The 12,154-nt window shown below is 44.4% G+C and overlaps 1 protein-coding gene across 14 annotated transcripts in view; it reads right to left on the reverse strand.

Moving 5' to 3' along the window:
* LOC140547107 (adhesion G protein-coupled receptor L3) overlaps positions 1-12,154 on the reverse strand; it is a 423,620-nt gene that overhangs the window by 83,836 nt on the left and 327,630 nt on the right. For all 14 annotated transcript variants that reach the window (XM_072670638.1, XM_072670640.1, XM_072670645.1 and 11 more), the window contains one exon: positions 2,170-2,353. In XM_072670638.1, the coding sequence (XP_072526739.1) occupies positions 2,170-2,353 (184 nt within the window). The remainder of the gene's footprint in view (positions 1-2,169; positions 2,354-12,154) is intronic.

Raw genomic sequence — 12,154 nt, forward strand, 5'->3', positions numbered from 1 at the left:
AGACTATACCAAGCAACACTTGCTAAAAAAATATCCTTTCATTGTCTTGTCAGATACTTGCACAGCTGTACTGTACTTTCATTGAGCCCACTGAGTAATCATTCAGAGTGCAGGCTAGAAAAAGTAAGTGAATCATTCAGTTCAATAACCTGGATATTTTTTTTTTTTTGCTGCAATCATCCGCACCAAATGTTTCCTGTAGCTGCAAATAAGATGTACATAATGTTATGGATGAATTTTCGACCAGCTACAGGATTGGCATCATCTCGACAGGGTTAAGGTGACTAGTGACTAGGCTAATCTTCTTTTTCTGTCTTTGATTTACTTGTGTGCCTTGGGTCATTGTCTTGTTGCACTACCCAACATCTCTTCAGCTTGAGATTATGGACTGCTTCCATTACATTCTCCTTTGCTTCCCTCAATGATAGAGTGCAGACCCAGAGGCAGCAAAGCAGCCCCAAACCAAGATGCCCCCTCCACCATGCTTCACAGTTCACAGAGTCTTTGGTGTAGTGCAGTGATTTCTGCATTCCTAACACAGCATTGTGAAAGGTCTTTTGTCCTCTCTGTACATAGAACGTTTGCCCTGAAGTGCTGTGAGCATCCAGGTAGTCTTAGGCAAACTTGTGATGGAACACATGCAGAAATTCAGGTAACTCCAAAGGATTCACCCACTTTTTCCTGCAACTGTACACAAATCATACCAGAATTTGGTGTATAAAAAGGTTGATAAGTGAGCCAAAACGTCTGAATGGTCCTACAAATGCAGTGGCCCAATCCCCGTGAGCTGTGGTAATGGAGTGAATTAGACAGAGGAATAGCCACTCCAGACGTGTTATCTGTGCCTATCAGAGCAGTCTAAGCCAGGGGATGAGGCAGAGCGAGCTGATAAAGCAGCTCATTCCAAATCCACAGTAAAGCAGTAGGGATTGATGCAGCCCACGGCCCGAAAACACCCCGGGTCAGATAAACCAATGCCGGATAAAGAGCCCGAGTAGGGCTGGCAGAAAAATCACACTGAGCCCATAAGCGCAGGCATGGACAAGTGCTGAAAACAGGAGCTTACTTGTTTGGGTGGTTGTTATTTTGCACACTGATGACACCCATACTACTTCAGCAGCTACTTCCTGAACAAAGCTTTAGGCCACTCATCTACTTGTGCAATTTGAGTCACTTCAACAATAATTTGATGACTTTAACTCCTTCAGTTAAAGTATAGTGGTTAGATCCATAATTGGAAAGTGACCACCGTAGGACCACAGCTGACCAAATTCTGTATATATACACTGACGTAGTGTATAGTAGAGTGCGTGGTGCTGGTGTGTTGCTTGGGGGCCACTGCTAGGTTGAGAATGGGTCCTCCGCCCAAAAACATCTACAAGAGTGGCTCTGTGGTCAGACAGACAACAAATAAGCATATCTGGTCATCAAAAGATGGACTACTTACTATAGCCCAACTGTACACCAGCGAGGTGGAGCTACAAGGACAGGTTGTCAGTGCCTGATGCCAAAACCTTGTTAGTGTTACTGCTGTGCTGAGAATGGTCCACCTGTGGCCAGAAACTGACCAGAGATGAATGCAGGAAAGGGTGGACAACAACAGTCTATAGTCTGCAATTACACACCTACACTCTATAGTATAGATCTATATTCTGAAAAAGTTTTTTCAGCTCATATTGATAGTGGAACCATTGTGGGTGCTGTGGTGGAAACATCTAAAACCTGCAGAACGCAGCAAAGAACCATCTGAGCATCCAAATGGTTCTTTGACCTGTCATGGTGCTACATAGAAGGATTGCCTTTGCTAAAGAACCCTTAATGAATTGACCTATAAGGTAAATAAACGGCATGGATACTAAGCAGGAGTTGCACAAATGCACTAAAGAACCCTTGTAGAACCCGTTATATTTATATATAGGTAAAGCAGACCTATAACATACAAGGCAGTTCACTAGACCTATAAGATAGCTAGACCTCATGGTACAAGGCAGGAGTTCAACTGAGCTTAAACGCACAAGGGAACCCTTAAAGAACCGTTGTTTTTAAAGAGTGGAGCAGACAAATAACGGGTGGTGGACCTCATGGGTGGACGTCATGGGTACAAAGCTGGAGTTAAGCACAAATGCACTAAAGTTAGAGTGTAGAGTATGCAGAAGCCAATGCACTTACGGATGTTGTTGGTGTTTTCCTGGACCACGTCCGTCTTCAGCAGGTTATCGGCTAGCACGAAGGCGCCCTGCTCCACAGTGTCCAGCAGCATGGTGGCAGCGCGCAGCTGCTCACCGGCCGACAGTTCTCTCCAGGCCGACTGCGCCTGAGGCTGCAGCAAGTTATTCACCGTCTCCACCATCGCCTGAGGGGTGAAAACAATAGTCAAGACAGGCCTAAGCCAAACAGCAACCAAGCATCGCTGTTAGCAACAGAAAAGAGTTAGCATGAGGCTAATGCTGCTAGTGGGCACATTCTGCAGAACTGCTATTGCCGTTTGCTGTTATCACCACAACCTGCAGGAAGGAAGGTGAACAGTCTGTTCAAGCTGGACTAAGGTTAACAGTTACAGTGTTATGGAAAATGCACAGTACTGATGTTATGGCTTTAAACTGGTGTAATGATTTTAGAGTGACCAAATCATGGAAACCGAATTGCATCCGTGTTTTTCATCCAGTCTGATGCAAAAACAGCTCACACTGACATATCCAAATGTTCTAATGGGCTAGAGGGGTATAAAGGCCCGCAGCATTGAGCTGTGGAGCAATGGAGCACAGCGTTCTGTGAAATGATGGTGCTCCATCCAGTGCTTTTGGGAAGAGTTGGGAATAAGGTGAGGTGGTGATCATCCAACATCCTGACCTCACTAACACTTTAGTTGCTAAATGCAATCAAATCCTCACAGCAGTGCTTCAAAATCTAGTATAAAGCTTCCCCAGATGGTAGAGACAGTCACTCCCAACGAAAGCAAGAATACCCCGAATACCCTTCATTTTGGAAAAAACAATGAACGAGAAGGTGTCCCAATACTTTTGTCAATTTAGTTTATATTCTGCTTGCAGCTGTTTACCTCGTGGTGACATTATGAGGAGTGTTTCAGGCATGCTTATTGGTCCAAGCCCAGGGAAGAGCATTTATAAAGCAAAGCAGCCAATAACACCCAAAGTCATTTACATATATCAGTCTTAAAGGCACAGTAACACATAAAGAGAGGTTGGAAATGTAAAGGTGCACATATTTGTCACTGTACAGCGAAATGTGTCCTCTGCATTTAACCCATCTGTGGTAGTGAACACACACTCACACACACACACTAGTGAGCTAAGGGCAGTGAGTACACACACACCCAGAGCAGTGGGCAGCCAACTCCAGCGCCCGGGGAGCAGAGAGGGTAAAGAGCCTTGCTCAAGGGCCCAACAGCTGCAGCTTGCCAAGCCCAGGAATCAAACCCACAACCCTGTTATCGATATCCTGGCGCTCTAACTGCTGAGCCACCACTGCCCCACTGCCGCCAAAGGGTCTCCCGTTTCATTAAACTTTTAGGATTTATTTTGCAATTAGGATTTTCTGCTTCGTTACAAACCACGCAAAACCAACCAGTGGATATCAGGACAAAAATAAAGCATAAAAATGACAAGATAAAGTCATAATTTGTCATATTTTCACATTACAAGCATTGCCTTTTCCTAAACTGTCACATTTTCCAAGACAAAAAAAAGTTTTTTTTTTGAAGAAATAATTGTCATTGCAGTCAGCACCAGCCCTAATTTGCCTCTACCACACAGACCTGAATCTGCATATTCAAATGAGGGGCCGGTGGCTGAACAATGTAGCCTGTTGTTGGACACAGAAGTACCAGCTCTCAGCAGATTGATTCATTGCCTATTAATAATGTTTAACCTCTATTACTGAAACCTGCTCGGCACCTCCCGCCTCCAATAAGACACACACACCGCGGAGCTGAGAGCAGGAATCCGGTCCAATTAAAGATTTAAAAACCCACTGGCAAAAATGTATGAGGGGGGATGCTAATATGAGGAGGGAATACTAACGGGCAAAAAATAGTCTTTACCTTCCCTCAGACTGAATAGTATGCAGGCACATATATTAGTACATCCATGTATGCAGTCTCTTTCTGATAGTAGATGGTAGATCAGCTGTGGTAAGAGCTATCTGTAGATCCTGTGAAGACATTTTTACACATCTTGTGGTCTGATGTTGAACTGAACTTGCTGGAAAGACCTGATCTGGCCATGTTGGCAGTTGTAACACTGGTAAATGATATAGCAGACAGTGAAACGGGCGATTGTTCCGAGATCTTTTCCCAGACTAATCTGCATCTACAGCCTTCTTTCTGAAGACCTCAGAGAGTTCTATGGATCTGGCCATGGTGATAACACCTACTTTACCAATCAAGAGCAAACCAAACTAAATGCCTGAGGTTTAAATAATACAGGCTCCTCCAAAACCCCATCTAATCATCCTGAAGGGCTGAAGCAATGTGTTTCTCACTCATAAAATTGGTCCCATGCACTCGGTCATTTCCTAATTATGGTGGTCATTTATCCAGAGCCCCTTTTGATGAGCCTGGCCACTTTGCGTTTCTCCCATTCTACCGAGAAATGACTCAGACATGCAGCAGGGCCTGATTGTGCAGGAAAGCAACTGTACACCTTCCAGCAATTGTCATTTTTTCCTCAGTTTAGGGCAGAAAGGTGTGCTGACTGGCTGATGGGATGATCAGCTCATTGGCTGTTCATGCTCTCTGACACCTTGACACATGTACATAAGACAGTATCAGGGCATGCTATAACTAGAGTTACTGAAACTGTTCTTTGCTGTTCTATTTTTTTTTGTCCTTGTGGAGAAGTACTGCCAATAGAATAGAATTCTCTGGAGCAGATAAACATGAACATGTTGGCACCATGCCCAATGCTAAGCGTGGGCTAGCGGGGTATAAAGACCCCATCATTGAGCTGTAGAGCAGTAGAACCCTGTGCTCCGTGTTCTCTGGAATGATGGTGCTCCATCCAGTGCCCTTGGGATGAGTTGGGAGATAGGGGAGCTGGGGATGAGGTGGGGCGTTGGTTAGCCAACATGCTCACTAACACTCTTGTTGCTGAATGCAATCAAAACCTCACAGCAAGGCTCCAAAATCGAGTAGAACCCCTTTTTCCCTGGACAGTAGAGACGGCTACTCCAACAAAAGCAGGATCAACTCTTTTTAATACCTTTGATTTTGGAAGAAAAAATAAATGAGCAGTTGTCCCAATACTTTTGTCCCAATACTTTTTTTTGTATTATGAAGTGTTACTTATACAAACGAAGGTGCTACAAAGGGTTCCACTAGTTGTTTTAGTAAGGGTTCAGTAAACACATGGTTCTTTATGGAACTAAGTGGTTCTTCTATTGCAGCATTCAAAGAACCATTTGTAAGAGTGTAGTTCTTTATACTACAAATTAAGCTAATGTGCGAGGCCTTCAGTCAAGCTCCTGAAGTACTAACCAATGGAAGCACTCCCTTGGCTGTATCTGCCTAGATAACACTGAGGGAAAGCTTCTGATTGGACAATGTTTAAACACAAGCCTGATGATTTTATTAACGTCTTTCAAAAGCCCCCTAGTGGTCAGTAGATGCAACAAAATAGTGGTGATATGTAGATTACACAGTAGCAAGGGAGGCCACTAGTTCCAATTACGCTCATGCTTGCACAGGAAATGGTTCTAAGATTGAGAGGAAATCTGGATTTCCCCGACTCTGAAAACTGCCCGAATCTAAGGGTGCGAGACCTCTCTTTAAAAGAAAGATGAGCGCTAGAGAACTGACAGCTCTCACTGGCATCTTTAAGGCAACTTTCAAGAGACATTACACATTTTTCCCCACTTCAAAGGAGGCTGTAGGAGCTCAGTCTAGGCTAAAGTTTATGGCTAGCTGGATTATCAATCTTGATCCTAAATGCAAGCCATCGAGCATTTGAGAGCACACCATCAGGCGTCTATGAGAAGAAAAGAGGCCGCTCTGATGCTGGACGTGAAGGAGCTGCGTGTGAAGCCCCCTGGCTATGCTGCGTTTTGATCAATGGGTTATGAAAGGGAATATGAGTTTGTTAAGCAGTAATGGGGAGACACCTCAGGCAAGGAGGACGAGAATGCGTCGACCGTCTGTCTGTCTGTCTGTCTGTGCGTCTCTTCATCTCTCTTTCCACAAACAGATCAAGCAACAACGTGCAAACCTGGCCTCATCAGTGCAGGGGGAGATGGGAAAATGGCCTGCGCTGATGAGGAGAGGGGAATTATGTATCAGTATATGGGTATATGGGCAAAAGTATTGGGACGAACCTCTTGATGACTGAATTCAGGTGTGTCATTTAGTCCAATTGTCACAGGTATATAAAAACGAGCACCTAGCCGTGCATTAGTGAAAGAATGGGTGGTTTTAAGGAGCTTACTGAATTCCAGCATGATACTGCGATAGCATGGCCACTACTGCAACATGTCAGCTGCCTTTCCTTTCCCACCCAATTTGTTGATTAGCCAGAATGTTAAAACCACTGACAGGTGAATCGATTATCTGGTTTCCAGTGGCACCTTACAAGACCTCTGATCTACATATTAGGCAGCAAAAGTAAACAGTCAGCTCTTGAAGGTGATGAAGGTGTTGAATGCAGGAAAAATGGGCAAGCATACGAATCTGAGTCACTTTGACAACAGCCAGACTGTGATGGCTAGACAGACAATTTGGTCAGGACATCTCCAAAACATCAGGCAGATCTTGTGGGGGGTTCCTGGTCTGCTGTGTTTAGTACCTACTGGAAATGCATAGTCATGCGATCCACTGAGGCCCCACCTCACTCCTTTCAGGACTGCTAACGTCTTGGTGCCAGCCGCTACAGGACACTTTCAGAGGTCCTGTGGAGTCCATACCTCAATGAGTTAGAGGTGGCCAACATAATGTTAGGCAGGCTGCCTTAATGTTATCGCATATTTTTCTGATCACCTGTAACTTCTAAGGGTTAAAGGGGCCACCCCCAAGAAGCTCAATAACACTGCTGAAAGCAGTGGCTTTGATTTTCTCAGCTGGTACCACGTTTAGCCCGGTATCATTTTCTTGGTGCAAGTTGTTCCCCCATTAGCCCCCAGAGTCCATCCAGACGCTAAGCTCTTTTACCTAGGCTGCTGGGGGATTGCTGTGTGGTTTAGGCCTGCCTGAGGAGGGCTGTGCTGCTATAAGGGATTACACGCCTGATCCTGTATGTCCCACCGCCAACACAAGCAGATTACCGCCTCGGAATCAGCCTGCTGCCGAGGTGCTACAGCAGCGGCCGCGATTGACCGCTAGCAGCTCAGCGGTCAGACAACTTGACTGTGGCTGAAGATGAGCTGTGTTCAATAATAGCCGATAGCTACTGCCATCGTGCCCTTGAGCAAAGCGATAGCTTGGCCAAAATAGAAAAATCGAATCATGAGATTTTCGTTCATACTTTATGTAGTTTTGCACTGAAGCCATGAGGCTAACATGGCTAATAGATGATGTAAGCTAATGCCTAATTTTGAATTTGATGAATATATACTGTAATATAATATAAAATCTAAAACAGTTGTTTTCTGTAGTACTTTAGACTCTGGCGTTCCAGATATCTGCATATCTGTACAGCCATTGGGGTGAAGCCTGAACTGTGGGTTTTTTAGTTCACAAGGTTGTTGGTTCAATACCCATATCCACTAAGCTGCCACTGTTGGGTCCTTGAGCAAGCCTCTAAGGGTACTGCAGTATGGCTGACCCCAGCTTTTTAGGTTCTACAGGTCTGCACAAGCAATAAGGTGAAGCCTGATCTTGTCCCATGCCTGCAGGTTGACAGGTCTAACAGGTACTGGTCAATTTAAAACCCCAACCAAACCCGAACTAGCAAGAAAGGACCCAAATCTGTCTCAAAATCTGATACCACACTGGGTTCTGATCAGGTTCCAGACTACTAGAGGGTTCACCCTGCTAAGGGCAGTAAGGGTAAGGGTTCAGTATGTAGTGCATTGTGGGATTGGGATTCATCGGGTTGTTGCTTCAATATCCATGTGCACTAAGCTACCGCTGTTGGGCCCCTGAGCAAGGCTCTTAACACTCTCAACTCCAGGGGCGCAGACCCTGTGCTCTGATCCAAGCTTTCTACGGGTTTTGATAGAGCAGAATTTTGTTGTACAGTATAAGTGCGTAACTACTGACAACAGGAAGGAAGAACCACACAATCGCCAACTGTACTGCGCACATACGAAATCTGTCCTCCGCTTTTTAACCCAGTGAACACACAAATACACACACTAGTGAGCACACACACACACTCTAGGGAACTGTGAGCACATGTGCCTGGAGCAGTAGGCAGTCCTAGCTTAAGTACTTCACTCAAGGCCACTTCGGTAGTGTCCTGTCCATTCAGGGGCTCGAACGCAAGGCCGCTTCACTAAACTTCAGACCACATCTGCGCCCCTCGTGCTTCACAAGAGGTACTTAACAAGTAAGAAGGGAGTGTTGCCACTGTACTTGCTTTCAGCATCTGAGGGATTCAAAGAGCCTGCAGGCACTCGTCTCTCCTCCCTGTTTACAAACTGTCACTCACACTCTCAGTGACTCTCAAACGGAAGCTAGTTGAACTCTCGGATGCACAAAAACTGAGCAAAAGGCTGCATCTGTCCGCAGAAAACAACTGGAAAAGGAACCGTCTCTTACTGAATGTAAAATGCCTTCTCGACATCATTAGGATTGTGACTCTGGCATGCTCAATACCCGGTTTTACAATACCGCTTTCCCTTCAACTACCTGTGAATACCTGGGCCACATGCTGCCATAATAGATGCTGTTGTAGAGTTGTAGTTACTATTTTTGCCCAGTAGGGGCAGTCATTAATTTTGTAACTTTAAAATTCTGCATAAAGAAAAACCTGATAGTTTTAAGCGCCATCATTTATGTACATAATCTGTTCATGTATGTAATCTGTACATATCCTGCTCATGAAAGGACATGACATCTGCCATAATAACATGGCTGTGTCAATGTAATGTAGCAGGGAATAAGATTTCAAGTGGCCATCAGCAGCCGGAGCCGGAGAGAGCACAACTGGCCTGCTACGTTACACTGACTCAGCCATGTTATTATAGCAGATGTCATGTCCTGTCATGAGCAGGATATGAGTAATAACAGATTATGTACATAAATGATGGCGCTTCATGCAGAATTTTAAAGTTACAAAATTCATAACTGCCCCTACTGGGCAAAAATAGTAACTACAACACTACAACTGCATCTATTATGGCAGCATGTGGCCCACGGTAAGAGTGCTCTCTCTCTCTTGTGGGGTACCCAGTGCTTTCCTCTGAGCATGTTGGCATAGGCACTGTATAGACGGCAGTTTGAAAAAGAGGGGCGGTGGCTGGTTGCACATAAGGCAGAGAAGGCATGTGTCACCTAAAATTGTGAGGGTAAATTGGGCAAAAATGAATATCATAGAATTTGAAGTGTAGTAGCTGAAGTAGCTAAATATTTTGTGCTCATGTAATTCAAGCAGTAAGTTTTATTATTGTAGTTTCTAGAGTTCCTGCATTTACTGCCAGTCCTAGATTGTTTTTTGTTTTTATCCAAGTATTTCAATTTAGGCAATTTATGCTGAGCTAGCAATGACAAAATGCTAGCATTTTATTAAAATGTGAATATTCTGGTCATATCACACGTCCAAAATTGTACATAAGCGCAGATCCGTCTCTTTTTAACTTCCTTTTGGCAATCAGAGTGCTGATGTGATGTATTTTACTCATGTAGAAACGCTTGTACACATTCAATCGCGCTCTAGTGTAACAGGTTTGAATGGAAAACGTCTTCAGCTTAGTTCTGGGTCTTGACCGTGTTGCTTATTTCCTCTCCAAATGCAGACATACCTGCATTGTGCAAGCCGGCAAAACCAGAATGACCTCTGCTGGGCATTACAGCTGCTCAGAATGACCCAAATACAGTGGCTCAGCACCCAAAGACACGCGTCCAATCATTACAATCGGCTTTAGGCTTTTTTTCGTGTGTGTTGTTAATACTTGGGAAAAATACGACAGTAATGATGACTCGCTGGCTCAGGCTCAGTTGGTCAGAGCTCAGGTAATTTGTCAGTAATGACCACCAGCGCTGTCTGGCTTGGGATGAGGCCGGCCACCAAGAGCTTTAATGAGTTCAGCGACCAGGCCGTCCACATTTAACCCTCCAAGCTGGACGCCCTGCGAGCTGCTTAACATCATAAACAGCATTGATTATAATAATATGTGGGTCAATTTGCGCCAAATCAGAACGAGTCCATCTGAAAAAGGCTGCTAAGCGGTTCAGCCCGCTATGCAATTCTGTTTGTTTGCGTTGGGGCCGAGGCGCCGCGGGGGAAACATATGGCCAACCGCTTTTTTGATTCCGCTCGGATCCTCTTCAGCTTTTGATGAGGGGCGATATGTAAAACTACATGTGTCAACGCAGCGGATCTGGCATAGCCGCACAAACGAAACTCGGATAAAGGCAGCTCATCTTCCACAAAGCGCATTAGCGAATCAAAAAGCGACGAGCCGCGCCACACTGTGCATTCGCCATGCCGCCAAATTACGGAGCAGGTTGTTGGAGCCTGGAGCGCTCGTTTCTGATCAAACAGACGAGAATGAGTTTATGATTCACTTCCCCTAAAGACAAAAGGGGAAAAAAAAGACAGAGCATAACAAATATTCAAAAACGGAGCAAAATATATTTGTTAGTGCTGTAAATAACGCTCCCGACTAATTCATATGCCGCTCCTGAGCTGGAAATGAAGTGAAACGAGTACAAAGCATTCTCCTAGCATTCAAATGTCTCGCATGCAAATGGAACTAACGAATAAAAAGTCAATGATCTGAGGAAGGGTCGCATTTGCAATGCAAATTAGGCCATTTCTCAATAATCGGGGATTTTTGCAGATATGATAGGATATTAGTAATAGACAGGAAAGCAGATAGAATTACTTTCCAGGCAAATGGCTCTATTTGGATAGAGTGAGTTTGTGCTTGGCAAATAAATATATATAAAATCAGCTCCTCTCGCGCGCTTTTTTACAAACACCCGCCATGTTTCCGACGAGACAGTATTTAAATGGCTTCGAAATCAATCTGTGAATCAGAAATCAGAGCTTTTTTTACAACTGCATGTATAAAAGTTTGTGGACGCCCCTTCTAATAAATGCATTCAGCTACTTAACATGCACCAACTGCTGACACAGATGTGCAAATGCACACACACACACAGCTTGTCTAGTCCCTGTAGAAAAATGTGCTGCCAACTGAATAGGACTCTGAATAGGAAGCAGATGAACATGAACCTGTTGGCACCACCTAAGGCAGGGTACAAAGCAATGGACCTGTGTTCCATGGAACGATAGATGGTGCTCCATCCAATACTCTTGGGATGTTGGAGAGTTGGGGATGTTGAGGTAGGGTGGTGATCATCCAACATCCTGACCTCTTTGATGCTCTGGGTGCTGAATGCAATCAAATCCTCACAGCAATGCTCCAAAATCGAAAATAGAAAGTCTTCCTCCACTTACTCCAACAAAAGCAGGATAAACAGCAGGTGAATGAGCAGGTGTCCCAATACTTTTGTCCATATGGTGTAATGTTCTTCCTCAACGGAATAATTTGGTGATGAATTTAATGCACATGATTTATTATTTTTTCCACATGTTCGATATCTGATGTGGGCTTCCTCTTTAGTTTCGAAGGGGAGATGCTAGGCTAATATTGCTAAAAGATACTGGATTTAGACTGTCATTAAGAACGAAGGGCTTTGTTGCAGTCAAGGAAGACGAAATCGTCTGGATCTCTCAGGTCTTGTAGTTTTGTCTTGATAGCTGAATGTCATACTTCAGTAACTTTATTCTATACAGTGGATGAACGTACCTTTTTTGTAGGTAACTACTGACACAGTGGTGAACTGCTATCCTCACATTACATTTACATTTGCTATGAGCTCTAAAGAGCTAAAGTGGCCGTCAGTCACGTGATATATAACCACATTGGTGTCATCGGTGTTGTAGGGACTGGGACCATGCCCCTTTTCAAATGTTAACAGCAGCGAGTTGAGTTTCTTTGAACAAGATGAAACTCCTCATCTTCAACTCTGTCCAAA

The sequence above is a fragment of the Salminus brasiliensis genome, chromosome 24 (genome assembly GCF_030463535.1).
Source record: "Salminus brasiliensis chromosome 24, fSalBra1.hap2, whole genome shotgun sequence".
Classification (NCBI taxonomy): domain Eukaryota; kingdom Metazoa; phylum Chordata; class Actinopteri; order Characiformes; family Bryconidae; genus Salminus; species Salminus brasiliensis.